This window comes from Vespa crabro, chromosome 18, assembly GCF_910589235.1.
Source record: "Vespa crabro chromosome 18, iyVesCrab1.2, whole genome shotgun sequence".
NCBI classification, from domain to species: domain Eukaryota; kingdom Metazoa; phylum Arthropoda; class Insecta; order Hymenoptera; family Vespidae; genus Vespa; species Vespa crabro.
In genome coordinates, this window is record NC_060972.1 from 4152206 (window position 1) to 4180145 (window position 27940).

Below are 27940 nucleotides of genomic sequence, written 5' to 3' on the forward strand. Positions count from 1 at the left end.
CCGTTCAATGAGTATTTAATTAATATTTCATTGATAATTTCTTTTTTTTTATTCCTTCTCTCTTCTTTGCCCGTGTGAATATTTTCGATGGTGGAAATAATAAAAAATACATTGTTATTTTTTCTCCTCCTTTTCTTTTTTTTTTTTTTTTTTTTTTTTTTTTTTTTTTTTTTTTTTAGTTTCTTCCCTTTTTTTCACACGTTAAATGCGCAAGACCGTGGGTATGACTAAAAATAGTATCACTCGGTGATGGCACACGTGGAATCGTTACACATGCCGTTAGAAAAGAAGTAAGCGAGAAAAAAAGTAGGGAAAAAGTTATAAAAATAATAGCACGAAGTCGCGAGAAAGAGAATAAGAATAAGAAGAACTTTGTTGGATGACATCAGGAGAGGAAAGAAAGAAAGACAGCGAGATGGAGGGAAAGGGAGAGAGAGAGAGAGAGAGAGAGAGAGAGAGAGAGAGAAGAAGAAAGAAAAAAGAAAAGAGAAAAGAGAAAAGAAGAAACGGCTCGACGATAAAAGTATCGTTCCGTTTACTTGAATAAATCAAAACCTTTAGTAGGGTACTCGGTAAAAAAGACAAATAAATCAATTCAATAAGCTTTTCTTACTTTACTTGCCAGGAACTCTTTGTGCATTCATTTACATTTTTAATTCTTTCTTTTTCTCTTACTCTTTTTGTCTCTCTCTCTCTCTCTCTCTCTCTCTCTCTTTTATCTCTTCATCAAAATCCATCGAAGTTTTTATGAATAAAAGAAAACTTTCTATCGTTAAAACACCTTATAGGTAACTAGGTGATAATATTAATTTTTTGTATAAAAAATAAAAAAATCCAAATCAGGAAGACACAGTGTTAGATAATAATTTTATAATAAACAATGTTTGTTGATACTTTGATAATAAAACGTTCGAAACTTTTGGGGAAACGTAATTTGTTAAAACTTCGAATTAGAGAAATGGAAAAATAATTTTTAATTGAGGAGGAGATCTTTTTTTTTTTTCTCTTCTTCTACATATAGAGAGGTTAGATGTGATAACTTTGACGTTGTAGTTTAAGATACATAAAAGAGCAAGGAGCAAAGGATCTGTTTTCTTCAACGGGAAATCTATTTCGAAGGAAACGAGGTCAAGGTCGTTTATGGAACGCATTCCATCCCTCTTTCGTCGTGAGTAAACCGATCGAGCGAAGAGGAGAGACTGAGAAATATTTACTCTATATTTTATATATATATATATATATATATATATATATATATATATATTACTCTCTCTTCTTTTCTTTTTCTTTTTTGTTTCTTTTTATTTTCTCTTCGTTCAATGAAAAGGAATAGGAAGAATGCGACGATACTGTGAAAGTACGAATAAAAAAAAAAACAAAAATCGACAGAAGAAGTTATGAGCTTCGTTTGGGTATTCTGTTTCCTGGAGCACGCGGAGATTGAGGTATGGCCGCGGTAGCTGGCATCTATGGCTTTTCAGAGGAACGACATACCAGATATTCGGATCTTCGACAACACCATACGTGAGTCTCTATACGCAGCTCAAACATATTCTCTCATTATAATATCGAAAAATCCTTAAATATTTCAGTCTGAGGATTGAATAAAATAATAATCGATCGTTACGCTATCAAAATCGAAATGAATAATTTCGTATTATTATCGTGAAACACATTAATAATTGATATTTCAATATCTATTTTAATAGTTCGTCATTCTATCGTTGACAATTATTATTTTCTTTCATTTTATTTTTCTTACGAATGGATCCTTTTCTTTTTCTTTCTTCATATCTTCTTTTTATTTTCTTTATTTTTCTAATTTTATCCTATCCATCGCTCTATGTTCGTCAAGAACGAAAAAAGAAGCGACGTTAATTCAAGTAACACACTTGATATATAATGTATTACATAATTATTTATTTTTAAACCTAAGAGAAAAAAATCTTAGCTATACAGACTGATAGTGGAGTTATTAATCTGTGATGGCATTTTATTGATGAACGAAAAAAATGACACCTTCCTTATCCATGGATTATCGAACCCTTATATCAATCTCGTTGTCGAATAATGAACGAACATTAATCGACGACTTTTGTTTTAGATAGAACGAACGATTTTTTTTTCATTTTGCATAGAGAAAATTACATTTTTTAATCGTTCCCTTTCTCGATGATTATGTTAAACGTGTTTTAAGTGATCAGACCAAACGCATAAATCATACCACATACGTTCGCAAGACTATCCCAAAACGTTGAATTTCTCATTGCAAGATATATCAATAATTTTGTTTATCATCAAATGTTTTCCTTTCTAAATCTTTCTTTCATCATTTCAATCGTTAACATTAATTAATACACTCGTAAACTCGTAACGTTATAAAAGAACGAAGTACATCTCAGGTTAAGTATATTTAAGAAGTAACAATAATAGTAATAATAATAATAATAATAATAATAATAATAATAAATAATAATAAAAAGAAAAGAAAAGAAGAAAAAAAAAAGGGACAAAATATTAGTAATGTTCGCGTGATTCGTTCAGTATAAAGTATCTAAATGAATATTATATAACACATATATCGAAGTTATAAATAAAGTAACGGGCATGCTTTATATAAGTTCGTAACGTGCGGAAGATACTCGAACCTTTGATATATATATTTTCAATGTGTGTACGTATCTGTATAAACAACACATAGAGACACGTGCCGGTTAAAACGCGCGCGTACTTGTACATAGATAGTTAGATAGATCGAGAGAGATAGAGAGATAGAACGATAGAGAGAGCGAGAGAGAGCGAGAGAGAGAATAAAGAGAGAAGCGTATGTAAACTCGCAGGGAAAACCGACAAAGAAGGTGGTGCGGGTGCTCCACGGCCACGGGTTAATTGATTTCCAATATCGGCTTGACCGGCCTTCGGACACACGGCGAAGCATGAGCACGTAGCCGTAGGTGTCCCCACGCAATAAACTATCGATGCGGTAATGGCACGGCGCATTGGACGTTAAATGGCAATAGAATCTATACGGCAAGATACACATAGCCGAGCACATAGACACATAGATATACATACACGTAAACATAAACGTAAACGTAAACGTATATGTACACACACATACACATCCATACATACATACATACGTATGTATACACTTAAGAGTTAATTGGATCTTGAGTGGAGTCTCTCCGATTCTTCCGGCGAACATTAAGTATAATACTTAATGCCTGCCACTCTTTATCACTGAGTTATTCTAAACGACGACGTTCCCTTAGTTTTTTAAGGAAAGAAAGAAAGAAAGAAAGAAAGAAAATAATAAAGGAAGAGAAAAGAAAAAAGGGGGAAGGGGGAAAAAGGAAAAAGGAAATCCTACGAAACGTCATTTCGATTCGTTCTTTTCCTTCTCCCTTAATTCTTTTTCTTTTGTTTTTTTTTCTTTCCTTCTTTCTTCTTTTTATAAAACGCGAAAAAACATTTCTACGTATTGTAATAATAATAGCGTTTCTAGAAGTTCTTCTTTTTTTTCTCTCTCTCTCTCTCTCTCTCTCTCTCTTTGATTTTACTTCGTGGTAAATGGTGTGTGATAGAAAAAAAAAATACAAGTAGGACAGTTTTGTGATGATGGTTACCACTAATGTATCATATATATATATATATATATATATATATATATATATATATATATATATATATATATCGTTTCGTTCTAATTTCGTAGGAACATTAGGAGAAGCAAGTATCCACATGGTTTCTCGAAAAAGTATTTATGTGACGTCATTCGACTAAGAAATAATAGCAAACCTTAGTGGAAATAAGAAAGTAGAGAGGATGATTTTTTCATGTGACGCAATAAATCGGTCTTGGCACGTTGTTCAGAAAATTGTTCTTTCTTTTCTTTTTTTTTTCTCTTTTTTTTCTTTTTTTTTCTTTTGATGGCTTGAGAGAAGGGGAAAATTTTCTGTCATGTGCATATACTCTTCTTCTCTTCGATAATATAACGCACGTAAACGCGCGAGCGTAAGCAAGCGCAAATTAACAGATAGTGATTTGGATAGATAGATATGATTTTTGAAGAAGAAAGATTTAGAGTCCTTTAGAAAGGATCTCGCGAGAACAAACGATTAAAATAGCAACGAGCGAACTAACACGACGAGGTATCAAATTGTCAACGACACGTGCACCCCGTGTTAGCCCCGTTTATCATTTGTCATAGCAAACGCATTCGATTTCTATAGCTCATATATCGTATCGTCGAAATAACTATGACAAAACGTTTGCTATTTGCTTTCATTAATGGACGATCGTTTGTTTGGGGTAGGTAACTACGAACGTACGTTTCTCTTTTTATTACATTTTCAACTTGGAAGATTCCTTATCTTGATTAAACGTGTACAATCGCGATTGCTCGAGAAAGTTTCATAGATCTTATCGATAAAAAAAAGTCGAAGTAATTTGATTGGTACGTTTGCAAAACTCTTAAGTTGTTTCTATCAAAAGAAATTTATAGAAATATAAATATAATTAATTTTGTCATCGTTCGTTGTTGTTCTTTAGGATTGTTATTGTTATAGGATTGAACGGTGTTGAATATTTTTAGAAAAATGTTATGCTGTTTGAAAATTCGTATTTTCAAGGGATATACTTGTTTAACAATTTCATTTGGCCGATCGAATTTATTTGAGAAAAATATTTTGATAAAAAATAAATCTTAGAGGGTTGTAGGGTGTTGTAGAGATTGATGCAAACGACAAAGCGGCATCTCTGAATATCTAGCAGCAACCTAGCAATGTACCACGGATGCTTCGTTACCGACCGTTCGAGTATCTATACGAGGTATGAAACTTGAAAGTGGAGGCAGTAGTATCAACCATTGTGGAAACAGGGATCCACCAATGTCCCACAGTGTTATCGTTGGATATACTAGTAGTTTTCTTCTTACATTTGATATATACCGTGATCTAAGTTCTATGAAAGATCTTTTATCTGTTGTTTCTTCTTTTTCTTTATTTCTTTTTATTTTTTTAATTTTTCTCTTTTTTTCTTTCTTTTTTTTTGTTTTTTTATCGGGAATTTGATCCTGCTAGAATGATCCCCCTTACGTTATTTATACACACACATATATATATATATAATATATATATATATATTTTTGTTTTAAGATAAAATTTTGACATCAATGAAATCTCTTTCACCGAGAGCTTCGATTTTGTCTTCTCGATAGATCGTCGTGACTGTCCTACTTGTGACCACTACATAGACGAAACTACCCCTTGCGCAACGTTCCGCCGCATAATTTGAAGATATCGAGGAGAAGCGAAGTAAGTGCGAAACCCTTACGGCCGGACAAATTGGCAATTAACACTTTGGAGAGATTCAAAAGTACCAATTAACCGTAACCACCTTATCATTAACGGTTCGAAAAGGAACTCCTTGTAGGGGAGAAGGGTGACTACTTTTCCTCGTTGAAAGTTCACCTTAGTCGATGGCTCTCACCTGATAACGTAACTATCCGATAGAGGAGGTTAGAGTAGCGGTGCCTGGTTTATCTGTGAACATATAGAACATCGATCTAAATCTACCCTTTATTTGCGTTTCGCTGATCTACGACCGAGGTCGCTATAACTGGGCTACTTATTCTATTTATTCATCATTTATACACGAGATTTTATTTCGTTATCATTAAATATATTGTTCTTTGTTCCTGGTTTTTTTTTTGTTTTTCTTTTTTTTTTTTTTTTTTACCAGAAAAATAAACAATATCTTATACGTTTATCATTTTTAAAATAAACAAGCAACTACGTTAAATTTATTCATAACTTTATTACATTCTGATATTTTCTATAACAAAGATTTATGAGCTCGTCGACGGACATTCGATGGAAATTTCGTCTTCGTTTAATATAAAATTATTTATATTATTATTTAATATAATTATAATATATTATCAATAAGACTTATACTTATATATTATAGACAGTATAATATTCTTATATCCTGTGATTTTTTTTTTCTTTTTTAGAACGAGATTTGTAAGTACGAAAAGAAAAAGAAAGTATTTCAAAAGTAAAATCCTCAATGAGATCGGTTTGACCATGGCCCACCGTATCTACTTAATAACGACACGGCCACCTGTCATTGACCGTAACTACTTAACTCGGTCGCGTGTATCAAAAGGACTACAGTCTGACTATCACTGACCCGTACCTACTTGACTTTTTCAACTCAACTCGCGAAAGCGTACCACGTAAAGAAAAAAAAAAAAAAAAAAAAAAAAAAAAAGAAAGAGAGAAGAAGAAAATTTCAACGAAAGTTTCATCGATTTTTATGTGTTACTTAAAAGTTCTTAGAAAGAGAAGGAAGATCGTAAACGTTGAATAGTTTAGTGCATTGCAACAACAACGAACAATTGGATAGTTTTTCCAGGGTTATGTAGAAACACGTGCAACTATTGGGTCGATGCATCGTAGCTTGCGAATACCAAGAGCTGCATGCACATTGCACATTCTTTCGGCACGCGCGCTTGCGTTCTGCGGTCTGGCGCATTCTCTTTCTACAGTAGCGTACAATAATAGCAAATCGTAAAAGAAATTTTTTACATTTTTACAAACTTCTTTTCTGGACATAGTTATATTATCATATCGAAACGTAATAAAATTTTTCATTTGATACGTAAAATAATTTTTCTCTCTCTCTCTCTCTCTCAATCGTTTTATTATTAATAAAATTATTTCTAAATATTAATACCGAATAAATAAGTCCGATAATATACAACAAGTGGGGAATTTAATTAGATCGTTATAAATTTGTTGATCCAATATTCATTATGTTTCCCTTCGTAACATTAATAATATCGTATTTATAGTAAATATGCATATTGAATGAACAAAATTGATAATCATCAATAAATAGGAAATTTCACTAGTATTTTATTTAATTTTGTTTTCTTCGCATATTCTTAGTATCATAAATTATATAATAATTTTATTAAATAGAAGGATTAGGATCATTGATTATATTAAATATATTTTATGTTAAGTATTTTCTTTTATGTTATATTATTATCATTATATTATTATTATTCTAATGGTAGTGTCTATCGTACGATGTACGATGTCTCTTTGAAGAGAAAACAAAAGCAAAGGGAAGAAACACGTAGTAGAATTGCTGGTTGTAATGTCGTTGTTGAATGTGGAATTGGCATAAGACCGCAGGCAGCGCTCTACGAACGCTCGTGCAATTCATATACTACCTTTTCCACCTTTTCACCCTCCTCTGCCCCTGAGCGAGTTACTCTCGAAATATATTCATCGATCCGCGCTCGAGTTACAATTCGCGACACATTTTCCACGTTCATGCGTGCGTGTCAGTTTCTCTCTCTCTCTCTCTCTCTCTCTCTCTCTCTCTTTATTTCGTGTTCTTTCTCTCAACGGAGCTTTCCTGACGCTTAACGATGAATACGCGTCATGTATGAATGCGTACGTCGTTAACCCTCGAGTGCGTCGTCATGCAGTTGCCTACCATTGTAAAAATAAGAACAAAGAACCGCTGGCTGGTATTCTCTTCATTTCCAGTAAACTTGTTCCTTGTGTTTCACATCGAACGGGCTTTACCAGTTTATCGATCTTCCCGGACTTTTTTATTCGACGTTGTTATACGGGCCTCTTTGTGATTTGTTCGATCGCAAAGGTGATCAGGAAAAAAATTCTTTTAATTCGCTGATACGATAAAACGAAATTTTATATTTTTAATCGCTCGAATATATATAAATACGTATATAATGATATAATTATATCATTTAATAATGGAATAATATTTTAATGGTTAAAGATTATCAACGTAATATTAATACATATTTCATCGAATCAATGATTATTTATTATTGTTATTTAATTAACAATACTTTTTGTATTTTTATTATTTCATCGATATGTAAAAATATTTCAGAAAGAAGATCGTACTTGATGATAAATTCTTCTTTCCCTTTTGAATTTGTTTTATAGAAACGAGTTAAAATTAATCGGTATGTAATATAAAAATGTTTTTCGATGCTCGTTAATTAAAGTTAGTGACATAGGCCATTACCATGGAAAATATTCGTTCTTGAAATTTCTCGAGTGTACGAATTATTACACTGAATCCCTCGCTCGTATATATAAACATCACGTTTCTGCCATTCAGAATTTTCTCATGCAGTTAAACAAAGAGAAGATGAAATATTTCGTCCCAATTTTCTCTATTCTCTCTCTCTCTCTCTCTCTCTTTCGAAGAGAAGGTTTTGGATGAGCTATGCAAGTATGCTGACGAGTTTCGCGGGAAATGTTCGACGATTATTAGCCGGTCGATCGATTCCGAATCTTCATCGACGAGTCGTGGATGGAAATGCCGTTGGAAGTATATTTGCAGAAAGAGAGAGAGAGAGAGAGAGAGATTGATAGATAGATAGAAGAGGATTTTAGAGTGGGGAATGCAAGAAGTGGGAGAACAACGTTGATCTCGATATATTCGTAAAATTAGAAGCTCGTAGAAAGCTTTTTGTTGATCCCACACGTTTTCCTGTACCGTTTATTTATTCATAGACACTCGAAGAGTCATCTTTGTTTCTATTTTCGTTTCGATAACCAACTGCAAGCGCGATTATTATTATACTTTGAAATCGTGAATTCTTTGTCGAGAATACTTTTCAAAAATCTTTCTGATAAAAAGTAATCACAAATTTTTCTTTCTTTCTTTCATTCTATTTGTCTCTCTCTCTCTCTCTCTCTCTCTCTCTCTCTCTCTCTTTTTTTTCATACATACATCGCGGTTACTCGAGATCGTCCGCTTCATTCCTCAGTCGTCGTCGTCGTCGTTGTTGTCGTTGTCGTTGTCATCGTCTTCCGTGTCTGCAAGTTTTAATTGCTATCTTTAAGAAGGAAGAAACTAGAACGAAAGGATCCGAGGGGGTCGGAGTTTTTGAGAGAAGTAAACACAGAGAAAGATGAGTTCTTCCTACAGAAAGAGACTGCTGAGTCAAGTAGTCACGTAGGGTAGTCAAAGTCTTTCTCTTTCTCTTTATCTCTTCTCTCTCTCTCTCTCTCTCACACACACAGTTTTCTTTCTTCTCTTTCGTTTCTTCTTTTTCTTCTCTTCTTTTTCACTTTCTCTCTCTCTCTCTCTCTCTCTCTCTCTCTTTCTCTCTTTGTATTTCTATTTCTTTTTTTGAAGTCTTTGCTATTTTCGTCACCCTTCAGTCACAATACTCCTTCGAAAAGACTTCAAGTTTAAGGCTGACGAACTCATATTTTTCTTCTCGTCTTTTTCTAAATTCAATCGGACAGAACTCACAAAAAAAGCTTTGATCCTTTCTTTTACCTTTCCATTCCTTTTATACATTCGTCTTTATCCTTCTCCATTTCTCTCCAAAGTGTTTTCGACTTTTGCGAAATTCGACCTCAATGACTACTCGACCTGCTTGGCATGAACTTCTTGTATCTGTATTTTCGGGTCTTCCTATATATCCAACAGTTTTCATCTCTCTCTCTCTCTCTCTCTCTTTCTTTCTCTCTGTCTCTTTACGTGCTTACATTTGTGTGTGACCAGTCGCAGGGTCATTTGGTGCAGTAAAGTCGATAAGAGTAGCAAGAACGAGGACGACTGGCGCCATCCGATGGTGATACCAAGTATCGAGCTAGACGCTAGCGCCAGACATAAGGTTGAAAGCTCGAAAGCTCCCTGGAACACACGAATGAACATGGAAAAAAACATTAGTCAACTTTGGACTTTTCTAGTTTCACGATTATTCACATGAGAAAACTTTTTCGAATGCTTGTTTGTTAAATTGCTTTCTTATCGATCAGAGGAAGGAAGTTTCAATTTTATTTTTCTCCTCTGAGAAATCTTTTTGAATTTTATTATCCCTCTTTCTCTCTCTCTCTCTCTCTCTCTCTCTCTCTCTCTTTCTCTCTCTCTCGCTCTTTCTATCTGCATACATTTAAATTAATTTATTTAAATCAATTTAAAACGTAGAAATCTTCGTAAACACGAGCTTTCTTTTTTTAGTTCCAATATCTGAAACTGTTCGATAGATAATAAATTACGTTGAAGATATATATATCTTAGTCGTCGATGACCCGAAAAAGGTTTGCTGAACAAAGAGGGTTAATATAATGTAATAACGTTCAAAACGATCTCTTCTCATTATATTCTTCTTATCAGGTTTTATTACTAGGAAGAATTTTTATACGTTCCTCCTATCGTTGGTATCGATGAGACCGTAGGCAAACTTAAAAATTAATTTCTCAGTTAATGGTTCGGAGCATCGGTTCAACAGGTGCCGAGTTGGAGCCGAGTAAAGTCAGGAAGAGAGAAGGCCTGTTTGGCGATACGATAAATCAGAAATGAATCAGCTATGTTAACGACCTCGATTCTGATATAATTTAGGTATTTAATACATATGTACGTAGTAAATATATATATATATATATACATACATATATATATATAGGTACGTACGTACGTACCTACGTTCGTATATACATTTCAACTGATATTCGTAGATCCTCGTAAACGATCGCTCAGTTATTCTTAGACAATGAACGGGAAAAAGGTTCGTTATGTTCCAACAACGGTCTCGTTATATTTAGATAAAACGAAAGAGAAAGAGAAAGAGAAGTTTCTGGTGCTCGTTAAGAATATATAAAGAAAAGAGATATAACGAAAAAGAAAAAAGAAAAGAAAAGAAAAGGAAAAGTGAAAAAGAAAAATGTGTCAGTGAACAATATCGTCACGATTATGATCGTAACCAACGTTCACGGTTCTTCCTTTAACAATTTTCTTTTTCTTTTCTTTTTTTTTTTTTTTTTTTAACATACAACGAGTTAATTAGGCACTAGATTAATAACGTAAAAAGATAAGGGAAAACAACTTAGGTCAATGGGTTAAGAATCAAAATGTTTTAATGGACAATCCTGTCGCGTTTTCGATGTTCTCAGCATAATCGTAGGATTCCGAATAAATTTATAGTTTTTTTCACGATTTAATTATCGTTATAGACGATAATGATCGAGCTGAGTGCAACCAAAAAAAAAAAAAAAAAAAAGACAGAATTTCTTTCTGAGCAATGACATTTTTTCCTCGAGTGAAATTAATCAATTAATTTTTATATATTTATTTATCATCGTTGAATATTTATTAACGTTCAATCGTATATATTAAATTGGAATTCGCAAAATGGATAAGTTCGAGTTGAAAAAAAGGAAAGAAAAAAATATAGAAAAAAACAAACAAAAAAAAAAAGACAATTAGCAATTCTTCTCGTTGTCTACAAAAGGAATAGAAAGAGAGAGAGAGAGAGAGAAAAAAAAGGAACAAAAAATACAATTAGCAATTCTCCTCATTGTCTACAAAAAAAAAAGAAAAAAAAAGAAAGAAAAAAAAGGAAAAAAAAAAAAGAAAAAAAATAGAAAATACAATTAGCAATTCTTCTCATTGTTCGTCACGTTTCCGGTGTTGTTGGACGTGTCAAAAGAGAATCATGAGAAAATACAGTGGAAATGAGATCGCGTTCGGTCATTCGATCGGATACGTTATCATTTTCATTCGGTTTTACGCCGTTGGCAGAAGCAGACAGCGGAAGGAAGAAAAAACAAGGACGTTCTCGTTACAGAAACCGATTCGTTCGTTTTCTCCATTCGCGATGTATCTATATATATGTGTGTGTGCGCGCGTGCGTGTTTGTATGTGTATGTATTATACATATATATATATACATACTAGGTAGATGATTTATATTATTATATCTAGAAGTCGCATCCCATTGGGACTCGTTCGAATTTTCGAGTTTCGTACGTCGAAGTTAAATACAATTTCTTCTTACATTACTCCCGCGGAAATATTTCAATTCCATAATTCATATTATAGAATTTATCTCTATTTGGTGTATATATATATATATATATATAATTATAATTAATTGTTCCCTATTTGCGCCTTGCCACTGACAAAAAACAAAAAAACAAAAAAGAAAAAAAAGAAAGAAAACAATTTCTTTGAAGGCGATTTAAATGTTTTTAGAAAAACATTTAATTTCGATGATACTCGATTCCAAAAAAGATAGAGAAAGATAGAGAGAAAGAGAAAGAGAGAGAGAGAGAGAGAGAGAGAGAAAAAACATTGATTACGAGTTTGAATTTGATATCGAGTAAGGCTGACGATTAACGATTCGTTGTATCAGGGACGTTCCAAGCGTTTCATTGAAGCTTACTATTACGTTCATGGGAAGAGTCTACCAGAGTTAACCAGAGAGCGAGTGAACAAGTCAAAGAGTGAGAGAGAGAGAGAAAGAGAGAGAGTTCCCATCGAGGTCAGGGAAGGCAGGAAAAGCTGACCTACATAACTAAGCCCACGACCCGATTCGCCCCATCTTTACCGAAGCCGATGAATGGATCCGACATGACGCACACACCATACCATGCTCTTTTCCATCTCTCCTGCCACAATCCATAACCTTATTTCCTTTACGTAACGACGGGGAGTCACGTAACATTCTCTCTCTCTCTCTCTCTTTTTCTCTTGCCCCTTCTATACTACCTCTACTTTTTTCTTTCTCTCTCTCTCTCTGTCTCTCTTTCTCTCTCTTGTCCCTTCTATATTACCTTCTCTCTCTCTCTCTCTCTCTCTCTCTCTCTCTCTCTCTCTCTCTCTCTCTCTCTCTCTCTCTCTCTTTTTTCTCTCCCTCATTTCAAACTCGTCGACTTAGCTCGCACGAGGACTTGTACACACTAAACAAATAATTGGCCGTGCTAACAGTGCGTTTGACGATAAACAAGGGGAAACTCATGCGGATAAATAATAACGATCCGGTGACCCGCAAATTAGTTTTACCATACTGAACTTCAAGCTGAACGTCGAAGATTGTGTAACCGCATAGGTATAATATACGACGTATTTATTATGTAATCAGTTTTATAACGAAGCGTTGGGATATTATCAGGCGTCGTTATTGCCAACGGGAGGCGAATATAAAACTATTAAACAATACTGACGTCGATCGAACATCATGAAGAATGAAAGAAAGAGAAAGAAAAGGAGGAAGAAAGAGAGAGAGAGGGGAAAAGAGAGAGAGAGAGAGAGAGAGAGAGAGAGAGAGAGAGAGATTGCATAATGAGTAGTTGTAATCGTATTTAGAGAATATGTTCAGAAGGATATCGAAAAATTTTTATTGGAATAATTAATCATGGATTTGTAAATGTGAATATAAAATTTCGGAATTTAAATTCTCTTGAGAATTTGCAAATACCTATTTATATGGGATCTGGAAGATCGCTTAAACTCGTCGATAACTACTTTTCACATTTATTCCAATTTCTGTGCCAATTTAAAAGTTGGCCCTCGTCTAACTCTTTTATTCGGTATTTCAGAAAATACCAATTCACTTTATTATTACGTCTCTGTAAATTTTCTTATATTCTTTTTGGACTCACCTCATAGTACATAGATATATATATATATCTTGTCCTACGTGAAAGAGGTTAGTACGGAGAAAGAATAAGCAGACCTAACTTTGTCCTTAATTCGTCGCTTGGTGTCTGCACTTTATGCGCCAACCGATCTTGATTGCATTCGATCGCGGTAATAAATTTTCCGATCGAGGCAAAGTTCCAGCCAGTATCTCTCTCGTAGGTACGTACCTACGTATGTACATTCCTATTTCGGGAGAGGAGGGCTCAGGAGGATCAGATTTTCAATCATGGATTTCTAGATCCTCGTCTGGCTAATAATAGAAAGTTCTTCATCTCTCTCTCTCTCTCTCTCTCTTTCAATTCATTTCTCTTCCTGTTTCTCTCTCTCTCTCTCTCTCACTTCATTTCTCTTCCTGTTTCTCTCTCTCTTTCTGACTCTCTGACTCTCTCTCTCTTTCTCTCTTTTTCTTGGACATGTATGACATTGACGAGCAACATAATATATATATATATATATATATATATATATATATATATATATATATATATATATGCACATATGTAATATGTAATAGATGCAAGTCAGTCATAAGCAATAGGAAACGTTGAATCGAATGTCTAGCTTGTTCATGATGAAAGCGAACATCCAGCACATGATTATTGACAAAATGTAATTCACGAAGCGCCAACAACAATGAATTTCCAATGGCACGATAATAGGTTTCCATTAAATAACTTGACTATCTAGGTACAGGGAGAGAGGTATCACAAAGCTCGAAAGTTCGATCGATGGATCGAAAAGTTTCGTAGACATCATTGTCATCATTATTGTCATTCATGGAGTATTGCTGAATTGATATTTTTAGAGGATTGCTTTCCTTTTTTTTTTGTTTTTTTTTTTTTGATTACTTTTTTTTTATCGGATATAATACGTATATGTAATAAGTTGATATTATATACACACGTATACAGAGGATTAGTCAATAAAATTAGATTCTCGAGTAAAATATTTGAAATTAGATTATTCGATTATTATTTAATCAGATGTTTAATGAACTCTATTGGACTCATCGTATGTTTGTTTGAAATTTATAAATAATATATTTCTATTTTAAATTTTTAACCAATGGATTTCTTATTAGGTTACCTTTTATGGTTCAAGCTTATAAATATATATCAAAGAACGAATACCAAAGTACGGCATTTCCTACTTTTGATCGAAGATACCAAACAAATTTGTGCTCGTAAATCATACGACATACGTTAGAAATGACGTTCTTTTCGATTTTCGAAAGATATTTTCTCGTCGAGGAAATACCGAGCCTCGAGTATGAGATATTAATAGAGAATCTCAGTACCGTGCCAACGGTAATCCGTCTACAAAGATACGCAAGCTTCGACGATGGCTTTTTAACGTGTACACATATATTAGATTCGTTTATTCTTAATCGTGGAATAACATTTTTTTATTTAAATAAATAAATAAATAAATAAATAAATAAATAAATAATACCAATTACAACAAATATAACGTTGCAATTTCCTATGTATATATATATATATATTGTATACATTTTACAAACAGGCAAATTAATAATCAATAGTAAACAATTTCGAAAATCTATTTCTTTTTTATATTTAATATCATTGAAAAATTAGATATATCAAAGTACAAATTTTTCTTTTGTTGAAGAACATTTGCCAGATCGGATTTTCCATTCTTCTTTCTCTCTATCTCTATTCTAAAGCGTGAGAAACAAACTATATTCATTATAACAGGTTGCACGGAACTATCTAAGCTCATTTAATCTCTTGTTGCTTTAAAACGTATATCCCGACTCGATACCCATCCTCTCGTTTTCTTTATCTCTCTAATTCTCTCTCTCTCTCTCTCTCTCTCTCTTACTCTTTTACTCTTATCTACACAAGCACTACGGTAAGATCAGTCATTGAGTGCACCTACCGCACTACGACCAGCTATTGTCTTCCCTCGCCGCGAGAACTCCTTGATTGTGAAGCTTCGTTGCGATGAGTTTAATACTCCGCTCTTTCAGGAAGCTACCGATGTAGAAAGAGAAAAAGAGATAGATAGATAGATAGATAGATAGATAGATAGAGAAAGAGAGAAAGAGAGAGATGAAACGAGGGAGGGATGGTTTAAGTGTTTACCAAGCGTAGTCATGCCAGCTGCAAATCTTTCGAGATGCTTTTATTTTTCATTAACGAGCACGAAGATGGTCGATCGTGACAAAAAGGAAAAAAGAAAAATAGAGAGAGAGAAAGAGAAAGAGAAAGAAGAAAAAGAAGTAGAAAGGAATCCGGATAAATTTCAACCCCTGTTTTTGCATGATTTTCCTCTTTTCAATATCTCCTCTTCTTAGAATAAAATTTCTCGGAACATTATGTAATTGTAATTATATATAATATACGAATCAATAATAGTAGTGATAATAATAATAATAATAATAATAATAATAATAATAATAATAATAATAATAATAATAATAATAATAAAAGTAATAATAATGATGATAATGATGTAGTAATTATGATAATAATAACGACGATGCTACTAATGATAGTGATTCATCCTTTAACAATTAAATATCGAAAATTTCAACGACCATTCTTGAAATGGGACGGAAAACCGTAACTGCGGAATCAATGGCGACGCATCGTTGGCTTTGCTCCACGTCGCGTTGCGGACTTGTATTCCGGTAGCCCAAATACGCGCGGATATTTATCGACGCGTTTTAACATTCAATCCAAACTTTTTCGTGGCGGGCCGCCACCATTTCGATAAGGAATATAGAGGATAGAAAGGATTCCTATATGAGGGAATGTATAATGTACACACACACACACACATATATATATATTGTTATTTTTACATGTGTGCTTCTAACGTTTTTTTTTTTTTTTTTTTTTATTGGATATAGATATATATTTTATGTATATCGCACGCAAAACTTTAAGTGTCTTTGACACATTTTTTAAATATATTATCTTTCTACGTCAACTTTTTTTTTTTTGTATATACTTCATTGTAATTTCTTTCTGATCGTAATATAACTTTCCATTATTTTATTATCTTATGATACTTATAAATGAGTAATATAATAATTGTATTTGATAATATTACAAAATATCATCCAACGATCTCTTTTATATTTTTATTTAATGATATTTTAGTATATTATCCAATATATATATATATATATATATATATATATATATATATATATATATATTTGTATATGAGCGTTGGTTTTATATAGAAACGAGTTTTATTAGTCGATATATTTGAAAATCATCATGAATAAGGAATGTCGCGTATTACGAATACCAATGTTGCATTTGACGAGACTAGGAAAAATAGTTTAGCCTACTCGGCAAAATTGGTTTCATTAATGGTACGGCTTAATAAAGCTGACTGCTCGAAGGAAAATTAGTTTCCCCCGAAGGCTTAGCTTCCTGTTTTACTTTTAATCATTCGGAAATTTTATTCTCGACTGTTTTCTTTCTCTCTTGTCTTTCATTCCTAATAAATTTCTTTTCCGTTAACGACATTTTCTCCTTTCAAAAGATATAATAATAAATCAATGCAATTTCATTGAATAAAAATTAATTGATCTTATTGGCCAATAAAATCAATAAAAACGTTGTACAAATTTCTTTGTATATAATAAATAATCATATTTATTCATACAAAGAAAATTAAATATGATAAATGAGATTAGGTAAAATCATCGTAACTCGTAGAAAGTGATATTATTTTTCGATATTAAATATACTAATTGATCTTTCAAGCAGATCGTAGAGGTAACACACATCGTTATAGTTATCCACAGCAAAGGGAACGTGGAAAAGTACAGAGCTGTGCTTAGAGAATATTCATAAGTTCTATGTATAAGGGAGACATAAAATAAATATACATACACATGGACAGACACCCAGCTTATACATATATATATATATATATATATATATATATATATATGTATATATATATATATATATATATATCGAACGGACGTTCCATGAATATTTTCCGCTTCACGAGAAGAGTAATTCCGGTTTGCTCGAGGAACCACTCGTTTAAGTGTTCGTGAAAATGGAAACGAGCCTTACGAGCAATAATTGTCGCGTGCAAATACGATTACGATGGTTTCGTTGAAAATAACAAGTCGCGGAATTTCGCACCGACACATTACGTGCTACATATACATAAGTACGTATGTAATTTGCATATATATATATATATATATATATATATATATATATATATATATATATATATACACACACACACATTTATATATATATATAGATACATATGCACAGTATTTATATTTGTATGTGACGGGTGGCACACATTGTTTTCGTACACGCTTCTCTTGTTTCCTTCCCTTTTTAACAAGCACCAAGCAAATAGCTCAGCAATTATTCTGTTCTCAGGTTACATTCGTTTCAAAAACTGACATTATATGATACGTATGGTAGACTTGCAGAATGAGTTAGTAATAATTATAAGATGAGATCACATTTCATTTGTTATATTTATTATTATACTTTCTTTTTTCCTATTTTTTTTTTTTTTTAAATATAAATCCATAATCGATATGTCAGCAGATATATTGTATTATTATATAAATATTGTTGTCGTCGTCGTTGTTGTCTTTTTAAGATCAGTAGATAAATAAAATATTTCAAATTGGAGCAATTCCCGACTCATCCTATACCGGCGTATCTCTCTATCTATCTATTTACATACGTGTTTGATACACATAGGCGAGAACCAATTCAGTCTCGTGCTTTGTTACACTGATTTTATTATTTTCTATTCGGACGATTGCCACGGTGCACGCGACATAACTCTCGAGAAATTTTCAACGACGATAAGCACCCTTCCAACTATTCAACATCATTACCATTCGTTATGCCATAATAGGTAGAGCAATGTCTTTCGAACGATCGAAAATCGTTTCTTCTAAATTTGATCACTTATATATTTAATCTTTACGAAGCTTCGAATTACTTTATAAATATTTTTTAACAAAATTGAAAACTGTTACTTTTAATATTAACAAATATAACATGAATAAGTATCGTCTTTTCAGAGAAGAAATACTCGAATAACATTTAATCGGTGAAAAAGGAAGGTGTTAGATTTCTCTCTGAATAACAGCAGACAGTTTGGCGTCGTATCTACTCACGAGTGGTGCAACCCTCGTATATGGTCCGGCATGCGCTCTTCGAAGGAGCTATACTGACCTTGACTCTATGGTGACTAGGACTGTGTCCTGTAGAGTGAAATCAGCTGATCGCTATTCTATAATGAATATATGAAGGAATTCATGAGGCATCGGCAAAAAGATGGAGATATGCGTTTATTAGAAAAAGAAAAATAATAATAATAATAATAATAATAATAAAAAATGAAAAAAAAAAATTAAAAAGAAAATAAAATGAAATAAAATAAAGTAAAAAAAAGATAAGAAAAGAGATAGTAGGAGAGTTAAGCTATGCATTTGTTCGATAGAATCGAATCGAAAAAAGATGAAACGAGAGGTCGAAGAAGGAAACGAAGAGTGGAATGAATAAGATAGATAGATAAAGAGAGAGAGGGAGAGAGAGAGAGAGAAAGAGAGGGAGAGGGAGTGCCGTGATGGTTCCCGATGAAGGGTCAGGAACAGGAGTGACTCCGTCTAGAGGGGGTGCGACTCGCGGAAGGGGTGCGGGTTGGAAGGAGAGGGATGTATTGATTGCGCCAGGTTGGCACGACAGAGAGCAACAGAGCGCACAAGGGAGGTAAAGAGGAGGCTGCTGGATATCTACAGAGAGAGAGAGAGAGAGAGAGAGAGAGAGAGAGAGAAAGAGAGAGAGGGATAATAGGCAAATACACTATGAATAAGAAAGACAGAAATAGTGATATATAAATACCATTGAAAGAAAGATAATTCTCTCTTTTTATATAAAATTTCAAATAAACAAAATCTATTGTGATAAAAATGAAAAATGAAAATAGATTTTATTGAACGTTCTACATAGTACGATTTCCTTCGCAAACAGCGATGCGATTTAGGTCGTTAGAATGTCCTCGATCTGTCGATCGTCGCCATGTCACATCGTACTAACTCAAGAGATTCTTCCGGATCGTAGATTCGAATCGATAGGTTTGGCACATTTGGAAAACGAGTAGCCCGATCGAAGCGGACGATCGGCCAAATGAAACGCTTCCAAGTTATTTCAATTTTATCCTTTGCCAGGCGAAACGAAAGGAACTGAGAAAAAGAGAGAGAGAGAGAGAGAGAGAGAAAGGGTAAGAGTTTTTGTTCACTACTGAGCGTTCACTTTAGGAAATCACGACGTTCCAATTTTTCGTTATTTTCTGGTGTTCCTTTTAGTAAAGTGGTTTCCTACGTAGATAGATAGTTTCAATGTTTGCGTTTGTACCTAAGACATGCTGAAAAAAAAAAATTCTCAAAGGATCCATTTTTCAAGAATGTATTAGAAGTGGATCGCGTTTTATCGTGTAATACAAAGAAAGAGAAAAAAAAAAGGAAGAAGAAAAAAAGGAAAAGACATCGAGTTCGTTGGAAAAGATCATTGTTGTCTTTTCTTCTTTATCGTTCGACGTAAACGTGTATTCCATGGCCGATTTAAAGCGAACGACGTCCCTGAACTCCTTCCAACTGTATTCCGCCTCCTTTTTTTGCACTATGCTAAACTCTTTCATGCTCGATCCTGACGAACCGTGACTCTCTTATCCGCAGAGGAGGGAGATGAAGGACGAGAGAATTACGTAACGATCATTGATCTCCTCGTACCGATAGTCCGAGGAAACTCCTGCACTTTCTTACTCACTTCTTCGATTCTATCTACAGTATTTTTTTATTTAAATATTTCTATATTTTATAATATCGCATTGATTAAAATTCACGTGTTATCAGTAATCCCAAGCGTTACGTTGTTTCTAAGATAACTAATATTACGGAATTTAATATGAATATATTACGAGAGAAGGAGAGGGGAATTAAGTACACACAAAGACTATATCATTTTTGAAGTAACGATGAAAAAGAAAAGCTTATCTAATAAGTGATATTATATTTAAGAATGAATTCTGATTGGATTGCTATCTTATATATTCGAAGGTCTTTTTAAAAGGAGAAAAAGAAAAATTCTCAAAGAAAACTTTGGACCATTTTATTCAACATCTCCCATCAGGGAAAGAAAGAGATCTCTGTTAAGATATTCTTCCTAGGAGACACTAAAACGCAGGCCTTTATGGATAAGAGAATATCAAGGCGTATAGATGGTACGCGTAGCGTGGCAAGGTTCTCTAGATATGGGAGAAGGTTGTGCGTAAGACTAAAGGAGGGTTCGAAGGGAGGGTAAAAAGAGAACGATAGAGAGAGAGAGAGAGAAGAGATGGGGTAGTAACATCGTTGAGGGGGAAAAGACATAGTGGATGTAGCAGGTGGGAAACGCGCGCAGCTTTTCAGGTTTGCCAAACAAGGAAAGGAGCTTGGCAGGAAAGCGGAGGGTCGAAGAGAAGGAGGAAAGTTGGCTACGTGTTATCGTTCGGACCGACGGAGGTTGAGCGTGCGACGCCGGCGTCGCCGACGCCTTTCTAGTTAGGAATATTTCCTCTCCGTCTAGCATGTGGTATAGTCTCTTTTTCTATCCCCACCACTACAATCGAAGCGTCACGGTCGGCAGCAGTAGTACCACCAGTGGCAGCAGCACCACCTCCACCTCTACGAGCACCATCACCAGCAGCAGCAGCAGCAGCAGCAGCAGAAGGAGTAGCAGCAGCAGTACCAGTACCACTACTACCACCACCAACGGCACCACCACTGGCATCATCATCAGCAGCAGCAGCAGCAGCATCGCTACCACCACCACTGGCACGCCGCTTTCCACCACCGACTCCACCTCGGTCAGGAAAGAGCTTCCGTAAAGAGCTCCAGCAGCGGCTCTTCCTCAGACGTGTTCTCGTTCGCGTAGCGCGACGGTGGAGCTCGAGGAAAGTACACGCTCGTTGCGAGACTGCCGAAGCTCGTCTCTCTCTCTCTCTCTCTCTCTCTCTTTCTCTCTCTCTCTCTCTCACTCTTTCTCTCTCTCTCTCTCTCTATCTCTATCTCTTTCTTTCTCTCTCTTTTTCTCTTTCTTTACTTCTATCTCTCTCTCTCTCTCTCTCCCTTCCCCTTACTTCCTTTCCCTCTTTTCCTCTTTCTTTCTCCCTTTCTTTTTCTCATTCTCGTTCTCTCTTTCTCTCTGGTAACCTCGTGCTCAGCTGTGTGGGAGTGTATATGATATATAACAAGGAGAGAAGGGCGGTGATCGAGGAGAGCTCCGCTAGGGGGGAAGGTGGGAAGGGTGAGGTAGTAGTAGTGGTGGTGATAGTGTACAGGACGTTTAGATGATAGGCGACTCCCGGTGGAGGCGCTACTATCAACCGGTCCCGATCGCTCGGTCACGGTGACGCGCGCGTTCGCTCCTCGAAAGGCGTGTCGTGTCCTCCTCCTCCTCCTCCTCCTCCTCCTCCTCCTCCTTCTCCTCTTCCTATTCCTATTCCTCCTCCTATTCCTCCTTATTCTTCTCCTTTATCCTTATCTTCCTCTACCTTACTTAACTCCAATACGCTTCCTCATATTCTTTCCTCCTTCTTTTCTTTCTCAAGCTCCTCCTTTAACACGTATCACATCGTATCATCGTGCCTTCCTCTCGATGGATACACGATGGTATTCATTGCGGTCGACTCGTCGAGTACTCTCCTCGAAGGACTCTCTCGTCGTCCTCGAGGAACGCGTTGGCCGCGCTCGGCTGTGAAGGAAGGATGAGCGAGAGAGACGGCGCGTTCCGCGACGACGCTCGACGGTCGATGTCGCCGTGTTGCTGCCGTCGCTACTGCTGCTGCTGCTGCTGCTACTGTTGGTAGTGTGTGTCTTCTTGATCAATTGTGTTATCCTCGACAATCGTCTTATCTCCTTCCTATCGTTTCTCTTTTCCTTTTCCGCGCGTGATAATAGTGCGTACGTACGTACGTACGTGCGTGCGTGCGTGCTTGCTTGCGTGCGCGCGTGTGTGTGTGTGTCCGTCTTACTTTCAATCACGATCTGTCTATCTATCAATTAATCAATCAATCTATCTATCAGTCTATCTGTCAGTCTATCTATCTATCTTTTTTCTCTTTCTCATATGCATATTCATGTGTACACACACGCACACACATACACGTTGTGTCTCTCTCTCTCACTCTCACTCTCTCTCTCTCTCTCTCTCTCTCTCACTCTCTTTCTCTCTTTCCTTTTCTCTTTGTGCGCGCGCGTACGTACACGCCTCTCCTTTCCAAGCGCGTCCTCGTCGTTCGGTTCGGTTCACGCGCCTATGTTTCCAGTGACACGCTGCGGAACTTTTCCTTGCGAGAGGGACCGTACAGAGAAAGAGAGTGAACGGATAGATGAGAGAAAAAGACTTTGAGTGTTAGAGCGAGTAAGAGAAAAGAAAAAAGAAAGAAAAGTAAAAAAGAAAAAAAAAGAAAGAGGGAGAAGAGAGAAGAGACAAGAAGGAAAAGCGAAAGTTCAAAGTCGAGAAAAGAGGAACGAGGAAGGAAGATATAATCCGAGTCAGAGGGTGCCAAGAATAGAGCGATATAAAGACAGACGGACAAAGTGTTAGAGATATTGAGGGAAAGAGTGTAAGAGATAGAAAGATAAAGAAGAAAGAAGAGAGTGGAGCAGCCATTTTGATCGGTGGCTGTGCGCGTATGCCGCTGACCGTGATGGTGTTGTTTGGTGTATCTACCGGCATCGGTGTTTTTCGTGACTGATCGTGGTTGTGTTTTATCAGCCAGTGTTATCTCTTCGTTTAGAGATGCACGATCAAGAATAAAAGAAAGAAAATAGTTACGATCAGAAAAAGCGAGGGAGAGAGGGAGAAAGGGAAAAAGAGAAAGAAAGAAAGAGAACAAGTGCGTGAGAAAGGCAGAGAAAGAGAGAGAGAGAAAGTGAGCGAGCGAGCGAGTGAGCGAGCGAGAGAGAGAGAGAGAGAAGCATTGCAGGGTGCGTGTTGTGCGGGGGTGCACCGCTCTCCGGTGGGCATGGGGCTCGAGAGGGGGATCCGCCCCCTCTCGTAACCGCCGCGAAGCGCCAAGATTTCCCGCATCGAGTTCATCGAGAAATGGGGGCTGACCCCTGTCCTCAAACCGAGGCAGGACCTACGCCCCCACCGGAATGGTGCGGAGGAACACGGCGACACGAGGTACGCTCTCTCTCTTATCTCCTTTTCTTTTATTTTTTTGTCTTTTTCCTCCTATCCTCTTTTTTTCTTTCTCTATTCCATTTGAAAATCAAATTTTCCTTTGCCACCCTTTCTTATCTTCTTCTTCTTTCCTTTTTTTCTTTTTTTTCTTTTTTTTTTTTTTTTTATTTTTCTATGCAATTTCTTCCATCTCTGTCTGTGTTTTTTTTCTTTTTCTCCCTTTCGAAAAGCAACTTTTTCACGTTTCCTTTTTTCCCTTTATCCCTGGGTCTTATATGCGATATCACGATTTGACTCATATTTATTTATCTGTCTTATTTTCTTCTTATCATTCCTCTCCGACGTGCCGGCGCTGGCGCTGTCGCGCACGCGCACCTTCCTCGAGAGAACCGACTTTCCGTTCGTCCGGCAACGTGACGCCCACCCCCGTACGCTATCTATTGTACAACCGCGTGTGTACACCGACGGCCCTACATTTTTCTACTTCTTTATTATCTGCTTGTGTATTTGCATTTTCTTTTTTATTTTCTTTTTTCAATCGAGATCGTTCGTGTATACTGGCTGTACTTTCTTTTGTCTTTTCTTTTCTTTTTTTTTTCTTCTTCCTCTTCTTCTTGAAGTTTCTTATCGGAAAATTTCTGGTGAATATATATACATATACATATATATATATATATATATATATATATATATATATATATATATATTTATATATGTGTGTATAAATATATATATACATATATATATTTTTTTTTTAATAAGCTGCTCGTATCGATGTGTGTATAGAAATGTTTCTTAAATTTCTAGCACAGTAGAGTTCTATCGTTGTAAATATTCATCGTTTGACGAGTTTTGTAGAAGAGTTATGTGTGCATGTAATAGAAGAGATTACATAGTACGATGTGTTACGAAGTGTTGTTTCATTCTACAAGAAAGTAATAATAGTAGATTAATGTTTTTACGAATTTTATTTTAGTTCAACGGAACAGCTGAATTACAATAATTTTTGAGGGTGCACTTAAAGATTCGAGTGTGGTAATAAAGAGTTGAGAAAGAGAGAGTTAGTTACAGAATTGTTTAAATTATTTCAAAGGTGTCGCCAAGTTTATGATCTTGAAAATTATTAAAAGTTCCTAAAAGAATATTGCTTTAGAATGCTCTTACAAATATAATGTTCTTTTTCTCAGAACAATTTAATTGTTAGAATTAAAAAAAAAAAAAAGAAAAAAAAGAAAAAAAAGAAGAAAAAAGAGAAAAAAAAAGAAAAGAAAAGAAGAAAAATTTCAATTGAATTTACACCTCTGCGAAAATTGTGAGAATTTTGCATGACTGTAGACTGTGTTTTATCGGATATTAGATGTGTATATTGCACGAATTTTTTTTGTTTTGTTTCATTATAAAACATTAATAATGAATCACCCCTCTCGTCTATTATGTACACACATACGCACACATATTTTATCGTCGCGATATTTTTAGGAAAGAAAAACGTCGATGGACTCTTTTCTTCTTTCTTATATATTTTTTTTTTTACTTTCTTTCCGTTCCCCCTTTCTTTCATGATATTTACGAAAAACGGCTGCTCCAATCGCGCGTCTCCTTGTAAAGCTACGAGTGTTTATAGAAGGAACGCGTGGGCCCAGCTGTATACGTAAAATACAAATCGTATAATCGTTAGATTAGAAACGATGCACGCGTTTTCGTGTAATCCTTGTTGCCACAATAAAATCGCGCGTTCGTCGATCTCTCGTCCTCGAGAATGATCGTATAATCCTGATTTGTTACGTACGTATAATAAATTTTTTTGTAAGACGCGAATTCGAAGATGAGAAAGGAAAAAAGATATAAATATTAAAATAAAAATGACAAATGAGAGAGAAAGAGAGAGAGAGAGAGAGAGAGAGAGAGAGAGAGATCGTTGCTTTGTTATAGTCCTTTTACCGTGTTAATCGCAACTACAAAATTGTCCTTTCGTCGATGTATGTATTTTTCAGGCGCGTAAGAAGGTGTTGTCACTTTTGTCTGAATAACGAAGACGGTTCTCCCGATGTACAATTGCATGCGGATCGTTTGAGAGAGAGAAAGAGAGAAAACTCTTTTCTTCTTTACGATTTGGCAACGATAACACTACTGGAACTATAGTTACACTTTTGTATCTTCGAATTAGTCATTAAGAGAATGGCAAACACGAGGTATTCTTTATCGTAAGACGTTTTTTTACCAAGATTTCCAATTAATTAAATAATTAGTTATTAGAATTATATTATTAGTTGGATAGTATGAATAGAATGCTGAAAGCTTTGCGAACATGAACATTAACACAAATTTCTTTCCTTTCTTTTCTTCTCCTTTTTTTTCTTTTTTTCTTTTTCCTTTTTTTTTCTCTTCTTTTTCTCTCTCCCCTTCTTTCATTTCCCCTCTCTTTCTGTTCACTTATAATACGAAATAGGATAAATAAATGCTTTGGGACTTGGCTATAAAGAACGTGGCGCACGCTCAGAATATAGATCGGTGCTTTTCGCGAATAGGTTTTACATATATTTATATATATATATATATATATATATACTTACGTACACATACACATATATACACACACACACACACATATATATATACACTTGTAAGTATTTAAGAAAGAGTTCGATTTCATGGATCATGAATTATGATGGGTGCCGATGAAAACTAAGTTACAGATGCCTAAGTATTTAAGAAATCAAATATCATTTATCATAGTTTTCATTCTTCGAAAGAAATGTTTCTCTCCATTTAGATATATCGGAAAGTATCGAAAAAATATTCGGACAAATTTAGTGTCACACGCGGCAATGTTTTCTCCTTGAGCATCAGTCGTTTCTATTCTTATTCGCGTACGATTGAGTACGAGTGAGCTTCTGCGTTGTCATCACACGCCTTGCGTTTCGCTTTTTCATTCTTCGCACGTTTTTCTTCTTCGTGAACTTTCTGCAAGTAGAAAAAAAAAATATATATATATATATAATTTAAAAAATGATAATATTTCGAGTTCGAAGGATCTTTGAAGATAAATTCAACAGATTTTTCTTTAGAAATTAGACATAAAGGTGAGAGGTCGGGATTGGTTGAAGGTGGAGGAGTAGATCGAAAAAGATATTGAAATCATCGTTGTTATTAATGAATATTTAGACATAAAGATATATTTTCTATTTTGGAATACCGAGAAATCTACGATAAATCATTCCGTTGAAAGTTTCAATTTTGAAACTTCTCAAGAAATATCGAGTTTACAATCCAGGTGCCATAAGATTTTACATATACTCACGGATAATCAACGGAATCGTTCAGAATATCTCAAGAAAAGAGATGGAATGAGAGCTAAAGAGAATCGTGATGTAACTCCATCGCGTGAATAGTTTAAAAATATCTTTGTTCTTGACCCGTTGGGTTATATTCAGAACACGAGTTAATGTATTCGTTTAGTATATATGCATATATATATATATATATATATACACAATATGTGTGTGTGTGTATTTGTATAAAATATATACATATATATATATATATACTAGAAATGATGTATGATATGTATGTATATTCTCGTTGGAATGCACAGCGGTCATTGAGCCCGGGCAAAACGTCTGATAATGTCTCTACGAGAACGATGGTTAGCATAACATAATGTGCTTCCAGCTTTTATGCGGAATGCGTGTTACGATCGTTCGAGTTGATTCAGCCTTTACATAAACGCCTGCTCGTCTGTTTTTTCTTCTCCTTCTTCTTCTCCATCACAAAAAGGTTTTCCTTTCTGTTATACTATAATTCTCATTCAAATATTCGCATTCTTACGAAAGTAAGTAATGCTAGTTTTCTCGAATAAATCCATATCGTTTTACATGATGTTACATATTATCGAGGAATTCTTAGTCGTTGAAAATATTATAACACGTTAAGAAAATTCATCGAAGGTTTTTAATATTTCATTAATTAGAATTACTACGACGAATCCGTACGAAAACTTTTCAACTTTTGATATACATATATATATATATATATGTATATAAAGAGTGAACTAAGCTAGCGAATAAATAATCCAACAGCGATTATATATATAGATATATATATATATATATGTATAATCGTTAAAGATTATACTTTATATCCTCGGATTTCTCGATGATCAAAGTTAAGTGATCTCCCGCGAATCGATCATAAGATTGAAATTTATTACAACGTCTATCGATTCCATCGAA

The 27940-nt window shown here is 34.9% G+C and overlaps 1 protein-coding gene across 15 annotated transcripts in view; it reads left to right on the forward strand.

The window, feature by feature from the left end:
• LOC124430284 (potassium voltage-gated channel protein Shaker) overlaps positions 1-27940 on the forward strand; it is a 137996-nt gene that overhangs the window by 90437 nt on the left and 19619 nt on the right. For 2 of the 15 annotated variants that reach the window (XM_046976608.1, XM_046976609.1), the window contains exon 2: positions 1328-1524. The exons of 12 other annotated variants lie outside the window; for them this stretch is intronic. In XM_046976608.1, the coding sequence (XP_046832564.1) occupies positions 1448-1524 (77 nt within the window). In that variant the 5' untranslated portion in view covers positions 1328-1447. Of the gene's footprint in view, positions 1-1327; positions 1525-25871; positions 25901-27940 lie in introns of those variants that run through there. One more of the 15 variants, XM_046976610.1, reaches the window with a different exon arrangement.